This window comes from Aquarana catesbeiana, linkage group LG13 (genome assembly GCF_042186555.1).
Source record: "Aquarana catesbeiana isolate 2022-GZ linkage group LG13, ASM4218655v1, whole genome shotgun sequence".
NCBI lineage: Eukaryota > Metazoa > Chordata > Amphibia > Anura > Ranidae > Aquarana > Aquarana catesbeiana.
In genome coordinates this window covers 199,750,423-199,777,159 of record NC_133336.1, presented here as the reverse complement: position 1 = coordinate 199,777,159, position 26,737 = coordinate 199,750,423, and the positions used below count along the sequence as shown (strand labels likewise).

At 46.9% G+C, this 26,737-nt stretch overlaps 1 protein-coding gene across 1 annotated transcript in view; it reads right to left on the bottom strand.

Moving 5' to 3' along the window:
- The window catches only part of LOC141117588 (uncharacterized), a 117,195-nt gene that overhangs the window by 38,778 nt on the left and 51,680 nt on the right, over positions 1 to 26,737 (bottom strand). Inside the window, exons 3-4 of the mRNA XM_073610511.1 lie at positions 15,643 to 15,945; positions 11,809 to 11,832 (exon numbers count right to left, since the gene is read on the bottom strand). Coding sequence (XP_073466612.1) covers positions 11,809 to 11,832; positions 15,643 to 15,945 — 327 coding nt within the window. The remainder of the gene's footprint in view (positions 1 to 11,808; positions 11,833 to 15,642; positions 15,946 to 26,737) is intronic.

The following is a 26,737-nucleotide window of genomic DNA, read 5'->3' as shown; positions in this document are numbered from 1 at the left end:
TAATGCCAGGTTTGCTCCAGTGATGAGGAGGGAGGGGATAATGAGGTCACTGACTCCATGTGGGTGCCTGATAGGAGACAGGAGGAGGAGGCACATATTCAACGAGGCAGGATGGCCTCCAGGGGCCAGCTTAAGGGCAGCACACTGACTGCATCACACCGCAGAGCTCCGCATGTGCAGGGCGCTGCTGTCTCTGCGTGTTATTCCAAAATTTCTTTGGTGTGGGCCTTTTTTGAGACGAGTGCATCAGATTGCACCGCTGCTATTTGCAACATATGTCTCAAGCGTATCTCGCGTGGCCAAAACATCACCCGCTTGGGCACCACATGCTTGACCAGACATATGTCCACCTGCCATGCAGTTTGTTGGCAAGCGTACCTAAAAGACCGACACCAAAGAACAAAGCGGACCTCTCCTTGCTCCTCATCAGCTGGGATCTCCAACCCCACTATACCTTCAGTCCTCTCTGAAACCTGCACTGAGAGGAATGAAGGTGTAGAATTAGGTGTGTCACAGCCAAGTACTTGCGGACAATCTGCTATCGGTACACCGACCTCAGATTGTACCAGGCAAATTTCCCTGCTCCAGCTGCTGCACCGCCAAAAGAAGTTCCCTCCCAGCCATCCACATGCCCAGCGGTTGAATGCTAGCTTGGCTAAATTGCTAGCACTTCAACTGCTGCCTTTTCAGTTGGTAGACTCTGCCCCCTTCCGTGAGTTTGTGGAATGTGCGGTTTCTCAGTGGCAGGTTCCCAAATGCCACTTTTTCTCACAGAAGGCGATTCTGGCTCTCTACCAGCATGTGGAAGGCAATGTCTTGGCCTCGCTGGACGGTCAGTGGTAAGGTGCATATTACTGCTGACTCATGGTCCAGCAGGCATGGACAGGGACATTACCTATCTTTCACGGTGCATTGGGTGACTCTGCTGGCAGCTGGGAAGGATGCAGGACAAGGTGCAGTAGTGTTTGAGGTTGTTCTGCCACCACGCCTCCAAAATGCTACTACTGGTGATTCTGACACACCTCTCTCCTCCACCCCCCTCCTCTTCTTCATCCTCCATGGCCTCTTCCTGTGCTTTGTCCTCGGAACCAGCGGTGCTCCGTAGGCGTTCAAGGGGCTACGCAAGTACGCAGGCAAAGAAAGATGCCATGCGGTGCTTGAGCTGGTGTGCTTGGGGGACAGGAGCCACACTGGGTCAGAGATTCTGTCAGCTCTGCAGGGGCAGGCTCAGAGGTGGTTGACGCCACGCCAGCTTAAGGCAGGAATGGTGGTTTGCGACAATGGCACCAACCTCCTCTCCGCCCTCCGACAGGGACAACTGACTCATGTGCCCTGTTTGGCTCACGTCCTTAACTTGGTGGTGCAGCAGTTCTTGGGCAGGTACCCGGGCTTACAGGATGTCCTGAGGCAGGCCAGGAAAGTCTGTGTGCATTTCCGCCGGTCATATAATGCCAGTTCTCGGCTGGCTGACCTCCAAAAGGAATTTAACCTGCCTAATCTGTGACATGCCCACCAGGTGGAACTCAACGTTGGCCATGCTGCAGCGGCTGCACACGCAGCAGAGGGCCATCATTGAGTACCTGTGCGACTACGGCACCAGGGCAGGATCAGGGGAGCTTGTTTTTTTTCCCCACGCCAGTGGACCATGATCAGGGATGCATACACTGTCCTGTCATCATTTGAGGAGGCCACAAGGATGGTGAGCGGTGACAGTGCATGCATCAGTGACACTGTCCCTCTTGGCCACCTGTTGGAGCACACGCTGCGTGGAATAGCAGACAGGGCACTTGAGGCAGAACAGAGGCAGGAAGAGGAGGACTTCCTTACCTCTCAAGGCCACCTTTATCCAGACAGTGTTCCTGCGTGCCCACCGATCACACAGGAAGAGGACTAGGAGGAGGAGAAGGATTGTGTCAGCATGGAGGTGGAGCCTAGCACTCAGCATCAGCAGCAGTCTTCAAGGAATCATTTACAGTTCCAAGAAACCCATGGACTTGTATGTGGCTGGGAGGAGGTGGCTGCGGATCATTTTGTCCTTAGTGACCCAGAGGACTCTGGACCAAATGCCTCAGCAAACTTACGCTGCATGGCCTCCCTGATCCTGCAAAGCCTGCGGAAGGATCCTTGTATTCGTGGTATCAAGGAGAGGGATCATTACTGGTTGGCAACCCTCCTTGATCCACATAACAAGGGTAAGGTTGCGGACCTTATCTTGCCATCGCAGAGGGAGTAGAGGATGAAACATCTTCGGGAGGCCTTGCAGAAAGGTCTGTGCAATGCGTTCCCAGAGACTGGAAGGTTACAAACTCCTGTTCCTGGACAACGTGTTGCTGAGGCTTCGGTCAGTCAAAGAAGGAGCGGTGGAGAAGGTGGCCGTCTGACCAATGCGTTCAGACAATTTTTTAGTCCGCAGCCCCAAGGTATGATCGGTTCCAGCAACCATCGCCAGCGTCTGTTTTACATGGTGCAGGAATACCTAGGTACAAGATCTGACTTGGACACCTTTCCCACCGAAAATCCTCTGGGTTACTGGGTCTTGAGGATGGATCACTGGCCAGAGCTTGCACAGTATGCAATTGAGCTACTGGCCTGTCCTGCATCCAGCGTTCTTTCGGAACGCACATTTAGTGCTGCTGGAGGCTTTGTAACCGATCACAGGGTGCACCTGTCCACCGAATCGGTCGATCGGCTGACCTTCATAAAAATGAATCAGTCTTGGATCACCAGTTACCAAGCAGCTGATGCTGATGTAACCGATTAATTTTTTTTTTAATGTGAGATCCCTTCAAGACTGATCCTGATGCTGAGTGACTATCCTGTTATGCTGAGTGACTATCCTCTTCCTCCACAATGATCATGCTGATAGCTTGTAAGAACATTTTTGGTTCTGGGCGCCGCCACCAGTGCCTACGACCCAATTTTTCAGCCCCTGTTTAACAGGGGCGTGTAATTACAATTTTTGATGCAATACTTTGCAGCAGGGCTCATTCCTGCGCTCCAACTAGAGTATCTGTGAGGGGTTGCAGTGTTGTGGCACCAGCACCAGTGCCCAATTTTTCAGCCCCTATTTAATAGGGGCGAGTAATTACAATTTTTGATGCAATACTTTGCAGCAGGGCTCTCTCCTGCGCTCCAACTAGAGTATCTGTGAGGGTTTGCAGTGTTGTGGCACCAGTGCCTAAGGCCCAATTTTTCTGCCCCTGTTCAACAGGGATATGTAATTACAATTCTTGATCTAATATTTCACAGCAAGGCCTATTCCTGAGCCCACCAAGAGTAACTGTGAGGGCTTACAGTGTTGTGGCAACACCATCACCACCAAAGGCCCAATTTTTCTGCCCCTGTTCAACAGGTGCATGTAATTACAGTTCTTGATATAATATTTCACAGCAGGGCCTGTTCCAGTGCCCACCAAGAGTAACTGTGAGGACTTATGCCCCGTACACACGGTCGGACATTCCGACAACAAAATTTGTTTTTTCCGATGGATGTTGGCTCAAACTTGTCTTGCATACACTGGGTCACACAAAGTTGTCGGAAAATCCGATCGTTCTGAACGCGGTGACGTAAAACACATACGTCAGGACTATAAACGGGGCAGTAGCCAATAGCTTTCATCTCTTTATTTATTCTGAGCATGCGTGGCACTTTGTGCGTCAGATTTGTGTACACACGATCGGAATTTCCGACAACGGATTTTGTTGTCGGAAAATTTTATAGCCTGCTCTCAAACTTTGTGTGTCGGAAAATCCGATGGAAAATGTGTGATGGAGCCCACGCACGGTCGGAATTTCCAACAACAAGGTCCTATCACACATTTTCAGTCAGAAAATCCGACCGTGTGTACAGGGCATTACAGTGTTGTGGCACCAGCACCACCACCACCAAAGGCCCAATTTTTCTACCACTGTTCAACAATGGCATGTAATTACAATTCTTGATTTAATATTTCACAGCAGGGCCCGTTCCTGTGCCTACCAAGAGTAACTGTGAGGGCTTACAGTGTTGTGGCAACACCACCACCAAAGGCCCAATTTTTCTGCCCCGTTCAACAGGTGTATGTAATTACAATTCTTGATCTAATCTAATATTTCACAGCAGGGCCCGTTCCTGCACTCATCAAGAGTAACTGTGAGGGCTTACAGTGTTGTGGAAACACCAACACTTAAGGCCCAAATTTCTGCCGAGTATATAGGGCAGGCCCCTACTTTCAAACATCCAACTTACAAACTGACTCCTACTTGCAAACGGAAGAAGACAACAGGAAGTGAGATGAAATCTACCCCTAGGAAGGGAAATTCTCTCCTGTAATGCCCCGTACACACGGTCGGACTTTGTTCGGACATTCCGACAACAAAATCCTAGGATTTATTCCAATGGATGTTGGCTCAAACTTGTCTTGCATACACACGGTCACACGAAGTTGTCGGAAAATCCGATCATTCTGAACGCGGTGACGTAAAACACGTACGTCGGGACTATAAACGGGGCAGTGGCCAAAAGCTTTCATCTCTTTATTTATTCTGAGCATGCGTGGCACTTTGTCCGTCGGATTTGTGTACACACGATCGGAATTTCCGACAACAGATTTTGTTGTCGGAAAATTTTATAGCCTGCTCTCAAACTTTGTGTGTCGGAAAATCCGATGGAAAATGTTCGATGGAGCCCACACACGGTCGGAATTTCCAACAACACGCTCCGATCGGACATTTTCCATCGGAAAATCCGACCGTGTGTATGGGGCATAAGAGTTAATATGGGAAAAACGTGTCTCCTCTCCACTGATGCTTTTATCACCAATCCTTGTTTCACTAAAAAACCCAAATTTTCAAAAAACATTTGTCATTGGGACAGAAAGTGAGGTGAAATCTTCTGAAGAGGTTCACAGACAGCAAAACAAATGTTACAGGGGTGATAACCCTTCCCTATGTTTTCCAAAAAGCTTAAAAATGTATTTTTTGGCTGGAGCTACACTTTAAAAATGTACCAGTTCAAAATTACAAACAGATTCTACTTAACAACAAACCTACAGTCCCTGTCTTGTTTGCACCACCTTTATACTGCTGTTCAGAGTATATAGGGCCTGGGGGTCCCACGCCTTTCCTTTTTTTAATTTGGGTGCGGGGTTCCCCTTAATATCCATACAAGACCCAAAGGGCCTGGTAATGGACTGGGGGGGTACCCATGCCGTTTGTCTCACTGATTTTCATCCATATTGCCGGGACCCGACATTACATTAACCTGTTGCCGCTCGCCCACCGTCATATGACGGCGGAGCGGTGCGGCTCTTGTTCTGGGCCGCCGTCATATGATGGCGGCTGGTTTACACAGGGCATGTGCGCGATCGCGGGCGCGCAGCCCTGCTCTGTCTGTGTTGCCATGTCCCTGGGACACAGCGCGTCACCGACAGGGGTGAACAGCCATTGGGCATGGCTGTTCACCATGTGATCGTCCGCGATTACGTCACGGCCGATCACAAAGGGATATTCCCCGCTTTAGACCGTGCATGCGCGCGATCGGGAGCGTGCAGCGCGGTCACGTCGGTGGCGGCGTGTTCCCACCGGCAAGGGTAAACAGCCAATGGCTGGTGGCTGTTTACCATGTGATCGGCTGTGATCCATTCACAGCCGATCACTAACTGTAAACAAAGACCGGTTACTAGCTGTCACCGGCTCTTCTCTCCTCACACACCATTTCAAGTGTAAGGAGAGAAGAGCCAGGAGCAGTGAGTGACCGATCTATGTGTGTTCTGTAGTGTACTGCACCAACACCACAAAGAGAACCTGTCACATCGACCCCCAATTACAGCTGTCACCCAACAGTCACCACATCAGTACTTATAAAAGTGCACCTGTCACCCATCAGTGCCCACAAAGTGCACCTGTCACCCGTCAGTGCCCACAAAGTGCACCTGTCACCCATCAGTGCCCACAAAGTGCACCTGTCGCCGTCAGAGACTGCCGTCAGCAGTGCACCTGTCACCCTTCAGTGACCGTCATCAGTGACCGCCATCAGTGACTGTCGTCAGTGACCCATCCGTGACCCTCATCTGTCACCTATCAGTCCCATAAAGTGCACCAGTCACCATCAGAGACTGCCATCAGTACCTGTCACCCACCAGTGACCGTCGCATGTCACCTGTCACCCATTAGTGACCGTCACCTGTCACCCATCAGTGACCGTCACCTGTCACCGATCACCTGTCACCCATCAGTGACCATCACCTGTCACCCATAACCTGTCGCCCATCAGTAACCGTAATTTGTCACCTGTCACACAGCCCATCAGAAAAAATGTCCAAAAGATTCTATACAAGTGAGGAGGCGTTCCAGATCCTCTCCATGACTGATGAGAGCAGCGGGGAGTTCTCATCAGATTCAAATGCCAATTCTGATTGTGAATCAAATTCAGCATTTGAACCGATCGAAAGTAGTGGATCGGCAAACGATTCAGAGGAAGAATGGATCCCTCCTGAAAGAGCACGGCGCTCTGGAAACCAGGCAGCCACCAGCAATATACCCCAGGATCAAATTCCCAGGCCCAGTACCAGCGCTGCTGCCAGCGCTAAACCCCAAAACCAAAGGCCCGGTCCTAGAGCTGCCGCCAACGAAGGGCGACATGAAATGCGCAGCACCAGCACTTCCGCAGCATCACGCCCAAATGCCAGCACAGGAGCTCCAACTACCAGCACTGGAGTGCCACGTCCCCCAAGAGCCAGGGCCGCTACATATCTCCCAGATGGCCAATCCAACATGGCTGCCTTCCGACTCAGGATCAGCAAGAATTCCCCCTTTCACCGCACAGCCAGGTGTGCAGGCCAATACCCAAAATTTTTCTGAAATTGATTGTTTTAATTTATTTTTGCCCAACACTTTGCTGCAACTCATCGTGGACCAGACCAATTTATATGCCCAGCAGCATATTGCCAACAACCCCCAATCTTCTTACGCCCGTCCATTCGAGTGGAAGGATTTGAATCTGGAGGAGTTCAAAATGTTTATGGGCCTCACCATAAACATGGGGCTTAGAAAAAAAATGAAGGACATGCCTATTGGTCCACCCACCCCATTCACCACATGCCCATTTATTCTTCTGTAATGCCCAGGTCCCGATACGAAATGATAATGCGCTTCCTTCATTTCAGTGACAACACCCAGTGCCCCTCCCTGCAATCATCCAAATTACGATAAATTATATAAACTTCGCCCACTCATTAATTATTTTTCCCAACGATTTGCAGAACTCTATGTCCCCGATAAGCATATATGTGTAGATGAGTCCCTGGTACCCTTTTCAGGCCGGCTAGGAATAAAACAAAACATTCCTAGCAAAAGGGCCGAATACGGAGTGAAATTTTATAAGCTGTGCGAGAGAGTCATGGGATATCTGTATGCGTTCCGCATATACAAAGGAAGAGATTCCCAGCTCCAGCCCTCTGAGTGCCCGGCCTACATGGGCACAACTGATAAAATTGTATGGGACCTGGCCTACCCACTGCTGAAGAAAGGTTACCACATATACCTGGATAACTTTTATACCAGCCTGCCCCTTTTCAAACACCTATACCTCGCACAAACCCTGGCCTGTGGAACCTCCAGAAAGAATAGAAAGGGCTTCCCACAAGCCATAGTAAACAAGAAATTGCGAAGGGGAGAAAGAGCAACTTTGAGATGCAACAAAGTGCTGGCCTTGAGGTGGAAGGATACCAGGAATGTGTACATGATGTCCACCATCCATGACAACACTACAGTTGAAGTTCAGAGAAGACGAGGTCCATTGTAAAGCCAAAATGTGTACAAGATTACAACCTGTACATGGGGGGGTGGATTTCAATGACCAAATGCTTCAGCCCTATTTAGCAATAAGGAGGTCCCGTTTCTGGTACAAGAAAGTAGCACTCTATTTAATTCATTTGGCCATTTATAATGCCTACATAATTTACACCAAATCCACCGAAAGCCCTGCCCACTTCCTAAAATTCATTGAAGAAGTTGTCACGTCCCTCATCTACCATCAAAGACCCCCCCCAGAAAACCTTCGCTCTGATGCTGTTAGCCGACTTCATGAACGCCACTTCCCGGACCACATTCCCCCATCTGAAGCAGGCCGAAGACGCCAAAAAAGATGTCAAGTATGCAGCAGTAAAGGATTTCGAAAAGATACCAGCTACCATTGTCCTCAGTGTCCCCTTGAACCCGGCCTTTGCATTGGTGAATGCTTCAGACTATATCACACATCCCTTAAATATTAGCCCATATTCTTAACCACTTCCCCATTTTCACCATCTGTGCTGACCATTTCCCATGCTTCCTCAAATAACCATTCAGATAGAAAACACACAATAAGTGTAGCGCTAGTAGAAATGAAAAAACGTCCAATATGGAAAACGTCAAAATCACAGTTCCAAGTATGAATAATGCAGAGGGAACATCCTGCCCAGGACCCCACTGTCGCCACATTTTATCTTCAGCGCTGTTTTTACATCATTCTACAAGTGAATGTATATCCTTTTGTTTAATAAATTTTTTCTTAAACGGATTTACACTATATGGTCTTTTTCTTTCTTGCCATTCTCTACCTGCCTTCTTCAACATCAATTTGAGCGAAACTACAATGTGCGTTCCGGTCCACGCATCCTTCTGGATTCCTGCATCACCTAGAGTGACAGAGTAACGCGTGGGTCCACCCACCAACATCGCCTTCCCGGGCCATCTCCAGCCACCCATCACCTAAGCGCATCCGACCCAGTCCGGCGTATGCCCCATTGGGTCCACTCCATCCGGTAAGCCTTCTCACAATTGGTGGTGGTGTGTCTGTTTTTCATCTCAAGATTTTATACAGCTTTGGTTGGAATGTTTTCCTAAAGACTTTTCCCTCCATACACATATCGATGTTCCCTCTGCATTATTCATACTTGGAACTGTGATTTTGACGTTTTCCATATTGGACGTTTTTTCATTTCTACTAGCGCTACACTTATTGTGTGTTTTCTATCTGTTTTGCTTTGTTGGTTGTGTTAGCTGCTTTTTGTCGTTACGGCAGCGCAGAATTGTTTTGTATATCTCAAATAACCATTCCAATGCCTTCTACGTGAACTGACCCTGGCCTGTTTTTTGACTATGCCTCTGCCAACCATTTGGACTGCTTACATGTGAACCGACCCTGGCCTGTTTTACCAACTACGCTTCGGCCTACTGTTTGGACTGCTTTCATGTGAACTGACCCTGGCCTGTTTTACCAATTACGCTTCTGCCTACTGTTTGGACTGCTTACATGTGAACTGACCATGGCCTGTTTTACCAACTACGCTTCTGCCCACCACTTGGACTGCTTACACGTCATCTGACCCTGGCCTGTTTTATGGACTTTGCTTTTGCCTACCGCTTGGACTGATCTGTTGCCCTGCTACTGTAGGACACAGGGGTCTCACATGTGAGGGGCTCCAGAAATGTTTTTCCGGATGGAGAAAACAATTTTTTTTGTTGTCTCTGGGTTTCGTAATTTCTGGATTAGGGTCTGGAGTCCGGAGGCATCATAGAGATTTGGTTGGGTCGAAGCCTCTACCCCTGTGCCCCTGTGCACAGGTCTTACCTGATTGCGGCCCTCAGCCTGCTGCTGACTTACTGCCGCCATCCCCCTGCCTGCAGCATAAACTGACCACACCTCTGCCTGCTACCTGGACTATGGAAATAATTAGCTGTAGTAAGAGGCAGTATGTTTATGAAGGGCTGGAGAGCGGTACAATAATGAGTGCAGGGAGGTAACGGTGTACCAGGACCAATATTATGGCTGTGTTGGCTGTCTCTGCCTGGACAATTTCTATGGACAAATGCTTTGGCTGTGCTGACGATATCCTTGTGCTGACTATAGACAATATTCCTGCCTGCTGCCTGGATAATTACTATTGTTGCTAAGCACATCCCTGCCTGCACCAATTCTCTCCTCTGGGGACACTACTAAAACCACAGGTAATACTATTTTTTTACCCATTCCTCAATAGAATTTATTTTGGAGTGTAATTTTTGGTATGTAAATGCAATGTGTTAGAAATATAAGGGCCTTCAAAAATAATAGTTTGTCAGGAAATTAGATGTGTAATTTATGCTTGTAGAACGCCTGAAGGTGCTACTTCAATGGTGGGCCTCTGTATGTGGTCAGGCTGTGTAAAAGTCTGACACATGTGGTATCGCCATACTCAGGAGGAGTAGCAGAATGTATTTTGGGGTGTCATTTTTGATATGTACATGCTATGTGTTGGAAATATCTTAAAAATGGACAACTTTGTGGAAAAAAAAAATGCGTTTTCATTTTTCTTCCACATTTTCCAAAAACTTCTGGAAAAAAATTAACCGTTCAAAAGACTCATTATGCCTCATAGATTATACATTGGGGTATCTGCTTTCCAAAATGGGGTCATTTTGTGGGCATTTCCATTGTCCTGGGGCTCCAGGGCCTTCAAAACTGTAATAGGTGGTTGAGAAATGAGATGTGTAATTTATGCTTGTAGAACGCCTGAAGGTGCTACTTCTCTGGTGGGCCTCTGTATGTGGCCTGGCTGTGTAAAAGTCTCACACAAGTGGTATCGCCATACTCAGGAGGAGTAGCAGAATGTATTTTGGGGTGTCATTTTTGCTATGTACATGCTATGTGTTGGAAATATCTTAAAAATGGACAACTTTGTGGAAAAAAAAATGTGTTTTCATTTTTTTCCCAAAAACTTCTGGAAAAAAATGAACAGTTCAAAAGACTCATTATGCCTCATAGATTATACGTTGGGGTGTCTGCTTTCCAAAATGGGGTCATTTTGTGGGTATTTGTACTTTGCTGGCTTGTTAGTGTCTCAAGAAATGAGATAAGTCTTCAGTACATCAGGTGTGATCAGGTGTGATCAATTTTCAATGATTTGCACCATAGCTTGTAGACTCTATAACTTTCACAAAAAACAAATAATATACACTGATTAGGGTTATTTTTACCAAAGATATGTAGTCGTATAAATTTTGGCCAAAATTTATGAAGAAATATTACTAATTTGTAAAATTTTATGACAGAAACAAAGAAAAAGGCATTTTTTCACCAAATTTTCAGTCTTTTTTTATTTATAGCACAAAAAATAAAAAACCCACTAGTAATTAAATACCACCAAAAGAAAGCTCTATTTGTGTGAAAAAAAGGACGCAAATTTCATTTGGGTACAGTGTTGCATGACTGAGTAATTGTCATTCAAAGTGTGAGAGCGCTGAAAGCTGAAAATTGGTCTGGGCAGGAAGGGGGTGAAAGTGCCCTGTAGGCAAGTGGTTAAAGCCGCAAGCAGTTTTAAATTACTTTTTTTCCTTTAGAAATGTAATTTTGCTCTCGGACTGTTCTAAGTACGGGAAACACGCGCCACTTTACAGGCATACTATAGACACCCCCAGGTACGATATTTAAAGGAATATTTCACTTTTTTTTTTTCACTTTAAGCATCATTAAAATCACTGCTCCCGAAAAAACGTCTGTTTTTAAAACTTTTTTTGCATTGATATATGTCCCCTGAGGCAGGACCAAGGTCCCCAAACCCTTTTTAGGACAATAACTTGCATTTTAGCCTTTAAAATTAGCACTTTTGATTTTGAACGTTCAAGTCCCATAGACTTTAACGGGGTTCTAAAGTTTGTGCGAACGATTGGTCCGTTCACAGGTTCTGATGCAAACCGAACCGGGGGTGTTCGGCTTATCCCTAGTGTGGACCATATAATGTTTGCTCATTATCAAGCTCCACAAGAATCAATCAGATATTAAAAATAAGAATACAAGAATAATACATACGTGAATCTTCAGTGTATTTATGATCTATGGAGGAAGAAAAAAAGATTTTTTCAGCAAAGTCATTTCAAAGAGAGTCACAGACCTCAAATCTCCATTTCAGTTCATATCAACATAAAATATCCATCATGTCCCCAATGCCAAAATCGCACATTGATCACCAATCAATTCAGCTTCTGCAAGGGAATAAGTCCACCAAGCCTTTCCTACATTAAAACGATGACCAAAAAATAAATGCTTTTGATTTTGTCCATAAACATCTCCAGCCAATGCCACAACTCCTCTATTTAATGATTACTGGAATCCAAGTAATCAGCATAACCATCTGTCCATACACATTATAGATTTTTTTAATGTACAGATGATCATGATGACTGTGAATGGGGTTTATATACCTGCTGTGCCCATTATGAGGGATTCCCACTGTCCCTGTGCCGAGTTCCCAGGTCTGTACACCTGCTGTGCCCATTATGAGGGGTTCCCACCATCCCTGTGCTGAGTTCCCAGGTCTGTACACCTGCTGTGCCCATTATGAGGGGTTCCCACCATCTCTGTGCTGAGTTCCCAGGTCTGTACACCTGTTGTGCTCATTTTTTTTTTGTTAAAAATAAAAACCATGTTATACTTACCTGCTCTTTGTAATGGTTTCGCCCTGATCCTCCTCATCTTGGGTCCCTCTTCGGTGCTCCTGGCCCCTTCCTCCTGTTGAGTGCCCCCACAGCAAGCAGCTTGCTATGGTGGCACCCGAGCTGAGTCACAGCTCCCCGTGTCATTCAGACCCCCCTTTCTCTCCTCACTGGCTGACTGATTTTGATTGACAGCAGCAGGAGCCAATGGTGTCGCGCTGCTGTCTCAGTCAATGAGGATGGGAGTCCTGGGCAGCCGAGACAATCCTACAACATCGCTGCATCTAGATGGGGCTCAGGTAAGTATTGGGGGGAGGGCTGTTGCACACAGAGGGTTTTTTATCTTAATGCATAGAATGCATTAAAGGGGTTGTAATGTCTTCTTTTTTTTTTTTTTAAATAACAAACATGTTATACTTACCTCCTCTGTGCAAGGGTTTTGCACAGAGTGGCCCCGGTCCTCCTCTTCTGGGGTCTCCCACGGCGCTCCTGGCTCCTCCCCACATCGAGTGCCCCCACAGAGAAATGCTTTACCTGGGGGCACTCATACGGGCGCGTTCCCATGTCCTGCTGCTGCGTCCATTGACACAGACAGCAGGACTCGGCCCCCGCCCCCGCCCCCGGCTCCTGCGTTATTGGATTTGATTTACAGCAGCGGGAGCTAATCGCTCCTGCTGCTATGAATGTATTCAATGAAGACCCCAGACACCGGCTGAAGCTGGTGTGCTCGTCCCCATCGCTAGAAAGATCAGGCTCAGTTAAGTAAAAGGGGAGCTCTGGGGGGCTGCTGCAGTACAGGATGTTTTCTAACCTTAATGCATAGAATGTATTAAGGTGAAAAACCACGAGGGTTTACAACCCCTTGAAGATAAAAAACCTTCTTGCTTTACAACCACTTTAATAGGGGTTCCCACCATCCCTGTTCCCTGGTCTGTAAACCTGCTGCGCCCATTATGAGGTGTTCCCACCATCCCTGCACTGAGTTCCCAGGTCTTTACACCTGCTGTGCCTATTATGAAGGGTCCTCACCATCCCTGAGCTGAGTTCCCAGGTTTGTACACCTGTGGTGCCCATTATGAGAGGTTCCCACCATCCCTGTGCTGAATTCCTTAATCTGTGCACCTGCTGTGGCCATGATGAGGGGTTCCCACCATCCTTGTACTGAGTTCCCAGGTCTGTACACCTGCTGTGCCCATTATGAGGGGTTCCCACCATCCCTGTGCTGAGTTCCTGGGTCTGCACACCTGCTGTGCCCATTATGAGGGGTTCCACCATTCCTGTGCTGAGTTCCTGGGCTTGTATACCTGCTGTGCCAATTATGAGGGGTTCTCACTATCCCTGTGCTGACTTCCCGGGTCTGTACACCTGCTGTGACCATTATGAGGGGTTCTCACCATCCCTGTCCCGAGTTCCTGGGTCTACACACCTGCTGTGCCCATTATGAGGGGCTCCCACCTTCCCTGAGCTGAGTTCCCGGGTCTGTACACCTGCTGTGCCCATTATAAGGGGTTCCCACCATCCCTGAGATGAGTTCCCAGGTTTGTACACCTGCTATATCCATCATGAGAGGTTTCCACCATCCCTGTGCTGAGTTTCAGGGTCTGTACACCTGCTGTAGCCATTATGAGGAGTTCTCACCATTCCTTTGCTGATTTCCTTGGTCTGTACACCTGCTGTGCCCATTATGAGGGGTTCTTACCATCCCTGTGCCAAGTTCCCTGGTCTGCATATCTGCTGCGACCATTATGAGGCATCTAATTTTTTTTTTCATATTACGAAAAATGTAACAGGGTGGTCAATAGTACTCATGCCTGAATGCTGTTACATAGGGATGACACTGACCCTATCCACCTAGGTAGAGAACAACACTAGAGCTTAGAGCCCTTTCACACTGGGGCGGTTTGCAGTCGCTATTGCGCTAATAATAGCGCCTGCAAACCGACCCGAAAGTGCCGCTGCTTGCATTCCAGTGTGAAAGCCCCGAGGGCTTTCACACTGGAGCGATGCGCTGGCAGGACGGTAAAAAAAGTCCTGCCAGCAGCATCTTCGGAGCGGTGAAGGAGCGGTGTGTATACCGCTCCTGCCCATTGAAATCAATGGGACGGCGCGGCTATACCGCCGGCAAAGCGCCTCTGCAGAAGCGCTTTGGGGTGGTATTTAACCCTTTCTCGGCCGCTAGTGGGGGGTAAAACTGCCCCGCTAGCGGCCGCATACCGACGGTAAAACGCCGCTAATAATAGCGGCGCTTTACCGCCGACGCCGCCTCCCGCCCCAGTGTGAAAGGGCTCTTAGGGAGGACTCCTGCAGCAGAGGAGTAGCGGGTTGCTAGGGTGATGGATCTGACATTTTGTTCTGCATGGGAAGTTGATAGGGTTTTTTTAAATAGACTCTATCAAGCTGATTGGGGATTTGGTATGACATGCAGGTGCCTACAGACGAACATGTTATCATAGCTCTGCCAAATCAAAAAATATCCGTAGGTTCAGTGATCAGTTTCACCGAAGTTGGACAGATTTTTACATTTCTATCTTAACGTAAATCTTTGGGTTGCCACCTCATTCATTTAAACCCAGAAACATATGAATTACACAGGTTCTGAGGCTAATTTAATGCAGATAAGGCACCACGTGAGTTTAATTACCACCCTAATCAGCCACAGAACCCGTGTAATTAATGTGTGTTCGGGTTTAAAGGGATGAGGTGGCAACACTAGCAGACCTCTAAAAGTCCCCATGAGCATTCCCCTTTCATCAGCAGAATAGGAGCCAAGAAGCTGGGAAGCAAGTAGGTCTGGATAGAGGAAGTGCTGTCCTCTTGTGAATTGTATATTGAGGATTCGCCACTGACCCTAGCTTTGGGCCAGATAAAGTCTTGATGAGGGACAGATGATCATTTGGAGACCCCTGCTTTAATGTAAAAATGCAGTCTCCCTGATAAATAAGGACATTTCAAAGTAAAGAGAGATGGAGCCAGGATCAATTTTTATGAAAATAGTATGCATTTGCCTATAACTTTAGTTGCCTATTATTTATGAATCTAGTCCACTGACTCAGGGTTTTCATACCTCAGTTGATTACATTTCCCTAGGCTGAAGACAGGTTTCCTTTAACTGAGAGGAAGATGTTCCTGTCTATGCTCAACATAACTCCATGGACCAATCAACAAGACATTTCAGAGATATTGATCGAGAAATAGAACTTTCATTGCTTACTGTGAACTCTGACACGATAGAACACTGAAGAGCGACTGTTATTAGTTATTATATCCACTGAATATTCGTCTTCATCTTCCCAAAAGCCAGCTTGTATAATTAGGGAACCTTCAGGAGAGCTTTTTATGTTTTCAAGGTCTCGAATGTCAGGATATCCGTCCGTGGCAATACTTTTTCCTCCTTTTTTCCAAACATACAGGGACTCTGCTTGATCCAGTAGGTGTTCAGGCAGCAGTAAAATTACCTCGTCCTCCTCATGAGCATATATAGAGATTGTCTTTTTCAAACTTTCAGTGGTTACACCTAGTCATCAACAGAAATGTGTGTTATTGGGTTTGATTTATTAAAGGCAAATAGATTATTCACTTTGCAGGGCAACTTTCTCCAGAGTTTATTGAAGGTGGTGAAATTTCACTTTGCACAGTACACCCAATTACATGCAGGGAAAATAATAATAATAAAAAAAAAAACAGGAGTTGCAGAGGCAGAGTAAGACCCCTTTCACACTGAGGCGCTTCTAAACTGCCAGTAAAACACTGAGCGCTTTTGAAGAGCTTTTCAGGTGCTTTTGAAGAGCTTTCAATTCATTTCAATGGAGAGGGGCGTTTTTTCACCGCCCTGCCCCAATGTGAAAGCATTCATTAATTTTAATGGAAATAGGTTTTCGTGAGCTTTTCAGGTGCTTTTTTTTAGCATGAAAGCGCCTGAAAAGCGACTCAGTGTGAAAGGGATCTAAGACCTGCCACAAGTGATCATTAAGGATGAGCCGTACACCCCCCGGTTCGGTTCGCACCAGAACATGCGAACAGGCAAAACATTTGTGTTAACATACGAACCCTATTAAAGTCTATGGGACACGAACATGAAAAATCAAAAGTGCTCATTTTAAAGGCTCATGCCCCGTACACACGAGCGGAATTTCTGTCTGAAAAATCTTGGATGGTTTTTCCGACGGAATTCCGCTCAAGCTTGGCTTGCATACACACGGTCACACAAAAGTTCTCTGAACTTTCAACCGTCAAGAATGTGGTGACGTACAACAATACGACGAGCCGAGAAAATGAAGTTAAACGCTGGAATAGCGCTGCAGCGGCGCTTTGCCGGCGGTTTGGCGGCGCTGCCCCATTGTTTTCAAAGGGCAGGGGCGCTTTAGGAGCGGTGTATACACCACTCCTACAGTGCTGCAAAGATGCTGCTTGCAGGACTTTTTTGACCGCCCTGCAAGCGCACCGCTCCAGTGTGAAAGCCCTTTGGGCTTTCACACTGGAGAGACAGGTGAGGCTCTTTACAGGCACTATGCAGGCGATATTTTTAGCGCTATAGCGCCTGTAAAGCTCCTCAGTGTGAAAGTAGCCTAAAGTGAAACAATAAAAATGAAATATTCATTTAAATATCGTGCCTGGGGGGTCCCCTTAGTCTGCCTTTAAAGTGGCACATATGTGCGATGTGTATTACAGTGCCGCAGTAATAATGACATTTCTAAAGGAAAAAATGGCATTTAAACTTGCTTGTAATGCTGTAATGTTGCCAGCGTTTTAGAAATTAATGGCTGTGTATTAAGTTCTTTTGAGGGGACAGCAAATTTACACTGTTATACAAGCTGTACACTCACTACTTTACATTGTAGCAAAGTGTCATTTCTTCAGTGTTGTCACATTAAAAGATAGAATAAAATATTTACAAATATGTGAGTGGTTTACACACTACACTGCCTATATATATATATACACTAGACCAGTGTTTTCCAACCTTTTACGGCGAAGTACCCCTGCAAGTCTAAAAAAATTTCCTAAGTACCCCTGTCTCCAGAAAGTGATGGGCACTGATAGGCGACACTGATAGGAGGCACTGATGGCTGCACTGATAGGAGGCACAGATAGGAGGCACTGATGGCGGTACTGATAGGCTGCATTGACAGGAGGCACTGATAGGAGGCACTGATGGCTGCAATGATAGGCTGCATTGATAGGAGGCACTGATAGGCCGCACTGATATGAGGCACTGATTTCTGCACTGATAGGAGGCACTGATGGCTGCACTGATAGACTGCACTGATAGAAGGCACTGATAGGATGCACTGATGGCTGCACTGATAGGAGGCAATGATGGCTGCATTAAGAGGAGGCACTGATAGGCTGCCCTCATAGGAGGCACTGATGGCTGCACTGATAGGCTGCACTGATAGGAGGCACTGATAGGCTGCACTGATAGGAGGCACTAATAGGCTGCACTGATAGGAGGCACTGATAGGCTGCACTGATAGGAGGCACTAATAGGCTGCACTGATAGGAGGCACTGATAGGAGAAACTGATGGCTGCACTGATAGAAGGCACTGATAGGAGGCACTAATAGGCTGCACTGATAGGCGGCACTGATAGGCTGCACTGATAGGAGGCACTGATGGCTGCACTGATAGGAGACACTGATGGCTACACTGATAGAAGGCACTGATAGGAGGCACTAATAGGCTGCACTGATAGGAGGCACAGATAGGAGGCACTGATGGCTGCACTGATAGGAGGCACTGATGGCTGCACTGATAGGAGACACTGATGGCTGCACTGATAGGAGACACTGATGGCTGCACTGATAGGAGGCACTAATAGGCTGCACTGATAGGCTGCACTGATAGGCTGCACTGATAGGAGGCACTGATAGGAGGCACTGATGGCTGCACTGATAGGAGACACTGATGGCTGCATTGATAGAAGGCACTGATAGGCTGCACTGATGGCTGCACTGATAGGCTGCACTGATAGGAGGCACTGATGGCTGCACTGATAGGAGACACTGATGGCTGCACTGATAGGCTGCATCGATGGCTGCACTGATAGAAGGCATTGATAGGCTGCACTGATAGGAGGCACTGATAGGCTGCACTGACAAGAGGCACTGATGGCTGCACTGATAGGTATATGTATATATATATATATATATATATATATATATATATATATATATATAAAAAACGTAGTCTACACTGACTACAGTGTGTATATATATATATATATATATATATATATATATATATATATATATATATACACACTGATAGAAGGCACTGATAGGCTGCACTGTTGGCTGCACTTATAGGAGGCACTGATAGGAGGCACTGATGGCTGCACTGATAGGAGACACTGATGGCTGCACTGATAGGAGGCACTGATAGGCTGCACTGATAGGCTGCATCGATGGCTGCACTGATAGAAGGCATTGATAGGCTGCACTGATAGGAGGCACTGATAGGCTGCACTGACAAGAGGCACTGATGGCTGCACTGATAGGTATATGTATATATATATATATATATATATATATATAAAACGTAGTCTACACTGACTACAGTGTATATATATATATATATATATATATATATATATATATATATATATATATATATATATATATATATACACACACTGATAGAAGGCACTGATAGGCTGCACTGTTGGCTGCACTTATAGGAGGCACTGATAGGAGGCACTGATAGGCATATGTATATATATATATATATATATATATATATATATATATACACTGTAGTCAGTGTAGACTACGTATATATATATATATATATATATATATATATATACATATGCCTATCAGTGCAGCCATCAGTGCCTCCTATCAGTGCCTCCTATCAGTGCAGCCTATCGGTGCCTTCTATCAGTGCAACCATCGATGCAGCCTATCAGTGCCTCCTATCAGTGCAGCCATCAGTGTCTCCTATCAGTGCAGCCATCAGTGCCTGTAGTCAGTGTAGACTACGTATATATATATATATATATATATACGTAGTCTGCACTGACTACAGTGTGTGTATATATATATATATATATATATATATATATATATATATATATATATATATATATATATATATATATACACACTCTAAACTGCCTGCATGCCACTAACTAACCTGCCTAATCTAGCTCTAATTCTCTCAATCTCCACGCATCACACTACATATGGCCGTCGGTGTAAGCAGCCTTATATAGTGTGGGGTGTGGCCTTAGCCCCCTGTGCCATAATTGGCTAAAGGCACCCTGCCTTTGACCAATCATGGCTCTCACAGCAGATTGTGCTGTGATTGGCCAAAGCATGCAGGTCAGGTGCATGCTTTGGCCAATCAGTAGCTGTCAATGCACTGCAATCTCGCAGTGCATTATGGGGCACTCCATGGTGCTCAAGTTTGCTGCGAATGCCTCATATGTTTGGTTCGTTTGCGAGCAAGCGAACACCTGATGTTCGACTCGAATATCGGGACCATCCCTGGTGATCACTGGAGTTGGGGTGATTGTTGGAGTGATCACTGGAGTGGGGGGAATGTTGGAGTGATCACTGGAGTGGGGGGAATGTTGGAGTGATCACTGGAGTGGGGTGATTGTTGGAGTGATCACTGGAGTGGGGGGGAATGTTGGAGTGATCAATGGAGTGGGGGGAATGTGGGAGTGATCAATGGAGTGGGGGAAATGTTGGAGTGATCACTGGAGTGGGGGAATGTTGGAGTGATCACTGGAGTGGGGGGAATGTTGGAGTGATCACTGGAGTGGGGTGATTGTTGGAGTGATCACTGGAGTGGGGTAATTGTTGGAGTGATCACTGGACTGAGGGGAATGTTGAAGTGATCACAGGAGTGGAGGGAAAGGTGGAGTGATCACTGGAGTGGGGGGAATGTTGGAGTGATCACTGGAGTGGGGTGATTGTTGGAGTGATCACTGGAGTTGGGTGACTGTTGGAGGGATCACTGGAGTGGAATGATTATTGGAGTGATCACTAGAGTGGTGTAAAAAAACACAGAAAATTCTATCTGCAGCGTAGAGGTACCGCCATGGGAGCGAACTTTGCTCCGGTCTACGCTAATCTTACTATGGGCTACTGGGAGGAACGCAACATCTGGGCTAACAATCCGTTCGCTGAGCACATAGTCTTCTTCGGGCGGTATATCGATGACATTGTGATCATTTGGAGTGGGAGCCCTGATTTGTTTTCCTCTTTCGTGGCCCATTGTAATTCTAATGCTCTTGGTTTGGCATTCACCCATGTTATAGACTCCCAGGAACTCGTATTCTTAGATTTGGTCCTATTCCATGATCAACATAGGATCCTCACTAGAAACCATGTTAAGCCAACTAGTGGCAACTCCTACCTTCATTTTGGAAGTTGCCACCACCCATTATGGAAATGCAACATCCCTAGTGGTCAATTTAATAGACTTAGACGCAACTGCTCAAGATTGGAGGATGATGTTGAACAGGGAACAGTGATGACAAAGAAATTCCAAGAAAAGGGTTACCCACCCGATCTCATCAATGATGCCTTTCTGTCTCATCTGAACCCCCCTATTAGAGACAAGCGTCCGAATGAAGAACTGAGAACGAACCAGACAGTCAGATTTATCTCGACTTTTAATGATAACTACAAATCTATTTCTAATATAGTTAGAAAACACTTTGGCATTCTTTGTCTGGACCAACGCCTTGCCCCGGTGTTACCTGAGGTCCCACAGGTGACGTTCCGAAAACCACGTACTATAAAAAACTTGCTAGCACCCAGTAAAATAATAAATAAATCTTCTAAATCTTCCCTTGATATTAGGTCTTATTTTCAGGACAGAAAGGGCATATTCCAGTGTAAAAAGAGGGGGTGCCTCACTTGCCAATTTATTACCCATGGCACCAATATTATCACAACCAACACAGGCAAAAAATATGAGATTAGGCAATTCATCACTTGTTCTACTGATTTTGTTATATATGTTTTGCGTTGCCCTTGTGGGTTGGTCTACGTTGGCCGGACCATTCGGGCTTTACTGGCCAGAGTAGGTGACCACCGTAGACTCATCTCGAAGGGGTGCGATGAACACAGTGTACCCCGGCATTTCCTGCGTTTCCATGACAAGGACATTAGACTTTTGGAGGTCTTTGTTATTGAAATGATCCCCAAGGGCACGCTAACCAATAATGAAAGATTCTCCCTGTTGTGCAAGCGTGAGGTTTTTTGGATCTACATGTTTGACTCGCTTGCCCCTAAGGGGTTGAATGAAGAACTAGAAACATGTAGTTTTGTGTAATTTTAATGAGAGTTTGTACATTTTTTAGAACATTTCTAGGTTAATAATGAAGAGTTATGAATTTTAATATGTTTTAATATGTTTTATATAGAAAAATGTTAAGTGACAATTATTGAAAATTTTATGTTGAAGTGTAAATTATGTGTTCCTTGGACCTACATTCTGTCTATTTTTATATATATATATAGTATGGCATGTTTATCCATTGGTGGAGTGTTTGGGACTGTGGGGGGCTAACATTGGAGATCTTTGTTTCCTTCCCCCTTTCTCCTCCGCCCCCCCTCCCTCCTCCCCCCAATGGGTTAAACTTTTGTGTGTTTTTTTTTTTTCTCTCCCCGCCCATTATGTCCCCTCCTTCAATCCCCATTTATCTATTTAAACCCTGCGAGTTGCCTATACCCTTGACTATGACAAAGCGCTCATGCGCGAAACGCGTCGTCAAGGCAACCCCCCCATATGGCAGAGGCCTGAGCTTGAGCCTTTCACTGTGAGCTTTCATCCACTCATCTTTTCATCCACCTTTCCTGTGAAGTCGCCCCTCCAACCAGCAATTGTTTCCTTCAACTTTACCATCTTCACCACCCCATCCGGGTTTGGCATCTTCTGACCAGTTTTTCCTTTTAAATTTTGATTTTTATATTTTTTATTTATTTTTTCATTTTTTTATTCATCATCCATTTCATCATACATTTCATCATCCATTTCTCCACATGACTGTTGGCTATTTTCTCAGGCTGGTCAGGCAGATGTGAGCTCCATCAGCCTGCCGCCACCATTTCCCCTTCATATGGCTTCCCAGTGTCAGTTCCGACCTCAGCGCAGTGTCACTATGTCTCACTGAAGAGACATCATCCCTGTGGAGACACCTTCCGGCTGACCAGCGGCTTGTTTACTTCCTCTGACGTCCCAGCGGCTCCCCCGTGCTGACGTCATCCTTCACAGAAACGCAGCTCCGGCCAGGCTGCTCTCACACTTCCACACCGCGGCCATCTCACCATCCACCTGAGCCAGTGAATCCATCTACATGGCGCTTACCTTCCCATCGTATGAGGCAGCTTTGAGCACTTCTACCTGGCTGTGAGTACTCTTGGCTTACCCCCATCATCTTGCCCATTGTCACCTGCTTTGAGCCAGAGTGTTGCTTTCATTACTTCACCCAGTGGTCTCTGTAGGTCATTATTGGATGGATCTCCTGTGTTAGCCTCCTGCTGTTCAATGCTCCTGTCCCCTTATTGATGTTTAATTTAATTTTAATACTATCAAGAGACTTTTGTTTTCAACATTTTTAATACTGTGTTATTGTGTGTGTTTTTTTTGCAACAATGTGTTCTTTTCTATAACAGGGCTTCTGAACCTGGTTTCATTAGCAGTTATTACTGTTATTTTAGACCATTGTTTATTACTGGTTCATTACTGGTTTATTAAAACAACCAAAAAACTTTTATGCTTGTCGCAGTTTGCTTCCTAACAATATCCTGAGCGCTGGACTATATATATGTTTTTTTACTAGAGTGGTGTGGTTGTTGAAGCGGGCAATGTGGGGAAAGGTTTGGGACTTTATGTGAAGCATGCAACCAGGGAGATAGCACAGCAAGAATGTGTCTGGCAAGTACATTGCAAGTTGGAACAGTAAACTTCAGCCCTTCATGCTTGCGCCCAGACTCATAAGCATGTCTGTAAGTAGTATTGGGTAACTATTCCCCTCTCCCTATTGATAGATCTACTTTAAAATAAGTTATCAACCCTTAGTAATCTGAATATTTTTTATAGACACCTACCCTATATCTGCTCCTGAAGAGTGGCAGAAGCCACGAAATATGTTGAGCTATTAGATGCCCCCGTGTTTACATTGCAAGATTTTTACCAATTTTACCATTTTGGATTGTACCAATCAATTTAGGCTATGTTTATTACTTTGTGGAGACACGCAACAATGAGTGAAGTGATTGTTGAAGTGATCACTGGGGTGGGGTGATTGTTGGAGTAATCACTGGAATGAGGCAATAGTTGGAGTGATCACTGGAAAGAGGTGATTGTTGGAGTGATCACTGGAGTGAGGTGATTGTTGGAGTGATCACTGGAGTGAGATGATTGTTGAAGTGATCACTGGGGTGAGGTGATTGTTGGAGTGATCACTGGAGTGAGGTGATTGCTGGAGTGATCGCTGGAGTGGTGTGATTGTTGAAGTGACCACTGGAGTGGTGTGATTGTTGAAGTGATTACTGGAATGAGGTGATTGTTGGAGTGATCACTGGAGTGGGGTGATTGTTTGAGTGATCACTGGAGTGGGGGGAATGTTGGATTGATCACTGGAGTGGGTTGATTGTTGGAGTGATCACTGCAGTGGGGTGATTGTTGGAGTTATCACTGAAGTGGGGTGATTATTTGAGTGATCACTGGAGTGGAATGATTGTTGGAGTGATCACTGGAGTGTGGTGACTGTTGGAGTGATCACTGGAGTGGTGTGGTTGTTGAAGTGATCACTGAAGTGGGGCGATTGTTGCAGTGATCACTGAAATTGGGTGAGTGATGGAGTGATCACTGGATTTGGCGTGATGGTTGAAGTGATTGCTGGAGTGAGGTGATTGTTGGAGTGATCACTGGAATGGGGCGATTGTTGGAGTGATCACTGGAGTGAGATAATTGTTGAAGTGATCACTGGAGTGAGGTGATTATTATGCCGCGTACACACGAGCAGACTTTCCGGCAGACTTGGTCCGACGTTCTTCCCACCGGACTTTCCGGCGGACTTTCTGAACGGACGGACTTGCCTACACATGACCAGACTTTCCAGCAGGCTAGGTCCGCCCATCTTTCCAACAGACTTTCGCCGGAGTTACGGCAGACTTTCAGAATGAACGGACTTGCCCACACACGGACAAGTGCGTTCATTTTGAACGTGACTCGGGTACGACGAGACTAGAAAAGGAAGTCAATCTCGCCGCTTTTATCAGCGAGATTGACACCTTGCGAGCCCCGTCGTGGGGCATTCCAGGCCCTTAGGTCTGGCATGGATTTTAGGGGAACCCCGTACGCAGAAAAAACGGCGTGGGGTCCCCCCAAAATCCATAACAGACCCCGATCCGAGCACGCAGCCCGGCCGGTCAGAAAAGGGGGTGGGGACGAGCGAGCGCCCCCCCTCCTGAACCGTACCAGGCCCCATGTCCTCAACATGGGGGGGTGGGTGCTTTGGGGGAGGGGGGCACCCTGCGGGCCCCCCCCACCACAAAGCACTTTGTCCCCATGTTGATGAGGACAAGGGCCTCTTCCCGACAACCCTGGCCGTTGGTTGTCGGGGTCTGCGGGCGGGGGGCTTATCAGAATCCGGGAGCCCCCTATAATAAGAGGGCCCCCAGATCCCGGCCCCCCACCCTAGGTGAATGAGTATGGGGTACATGGTACCCCTACCCATTTACCTAGGGAAAAAGTGTCAATAATAAAACACACTACACAGGTTTTTGAAGTAATTTATTAGACAGCTCTGGGGGGGTCTTCTTCCGGCTTCGGGGGTCTTCTTCCGACTTCAGGGGGTCCCTCCAGTTCCTCCTCTCCCGGTGTCCGGTTGGTTCTTCTCCGCTCCCTCTGGCCTCTTCTCCCGGTGTTCTAGTTCTTCTGCCGGCTCCTCCGCTATCTTCAAGCCGCTCTTTTGCCAGCCGGGGGGCCGGGATCTGGGGGCCCTCTTATTATAGAGGGCTCCCGGATTCCGATAAGCCCCCCGCCCGCAGACCCCGACAACCAACGGACAGGGTTGTCGGGAAGAGGCCCTTGTCCTCATTAACATGGGGGCAAGGTGCTTTGTGGTGGGGGGGCCCCGCAGGGCGTCCCCCTCCCCCAAAGCACCCACCCCCCCATGTTAAGGGCATGCGGCCTGGTACGGTTCAGGAGGGGGGGGGCGCTCGTTCCCTCCCCCTTTCCTGACTGGCTGGGCTGCATGCTCGGATTGGGGTCTGGTATGGATTTTGGGGGGGACCCCACGCCGTTTTTTTGGTGTAGGGGGTTCCCCTTAAAATCCATGCCAGATCTAAGGGCCTGGTATGCCCCACGCTCGCCGCAATAGGAAAATTTGTTTTTCCTATTGCAGCGAGCGCGAGATGCAGTACCCTGCCCTTGCGTCGTATCTGGTCCATCGGACCAGCATACAGGCGAACGGGCTTTCCGTCAGGAACTGAGTCAGGCGGACTTACGACGGAAAGATTTGAAACATGCTTCAAATCTAGGTACGGTGGACTTTTGGGAAAAAAAAGTCAGCGGGAGCCTACACACGATCGGAATGTGCGGCGGACTCTGGTCCGCCGGACCAAGTATGCCGGAAAGTCCGCTCGTGTGTACGCAGCATTAGAGTGATCACTGGAGTGAGGTGATTGTTGGAGTAATCACTGGAGTGGTGTGGTTGTTCAAGTGATCACTGGAATGGGGTGATTGTTGGAGTGATCACTGGAGTGGGGGGAATGTTGGAGTGATCACTGAAGTGGGGTGATTATTGGAGTGATCACTGGAGTGGAATGATTGTTGGAGTGATCACTGAAGTGGGGTGATTATTGGAGTGATCACTGGAGTGTGGTGACTGTTGGAGTGATCACTGGAGTGGTGTGGTTGTTGAAGTGATCACTGAAGTGGGGCGATTGTTGCAGTGATCACTGGAGTTGGGCGATTGATGGAGTGATCACTGGATTTGGCGTGATGGTTGAAATGATTGCTGGAGTGAGGTGATTGTTGGAGTGATCACTGGAATGGGGCAATTGTTGGAGTGATCACTGGAGTGAGATAATTGTTGAAGTGATCACTGGAGTGAGGTGATTGTTGGAGTGATCACTGGAGTGGTGTGGTTGTTGAAGTGATCACTGGAATGGGGTGATTGTTTGAGTTATCACTAGGGTGTGGCGATTTTTGGAGTGATAGTGGCAGTACCGGCCCTGCTGGGGGGCACTGTGAGTACCGAGGGGCAATGTGTGTAATTCAGGGCACTGTGAGTTACAGAGGGGCATGGTGTAACCAAAGGGGCATTGTGAGTAACGAGA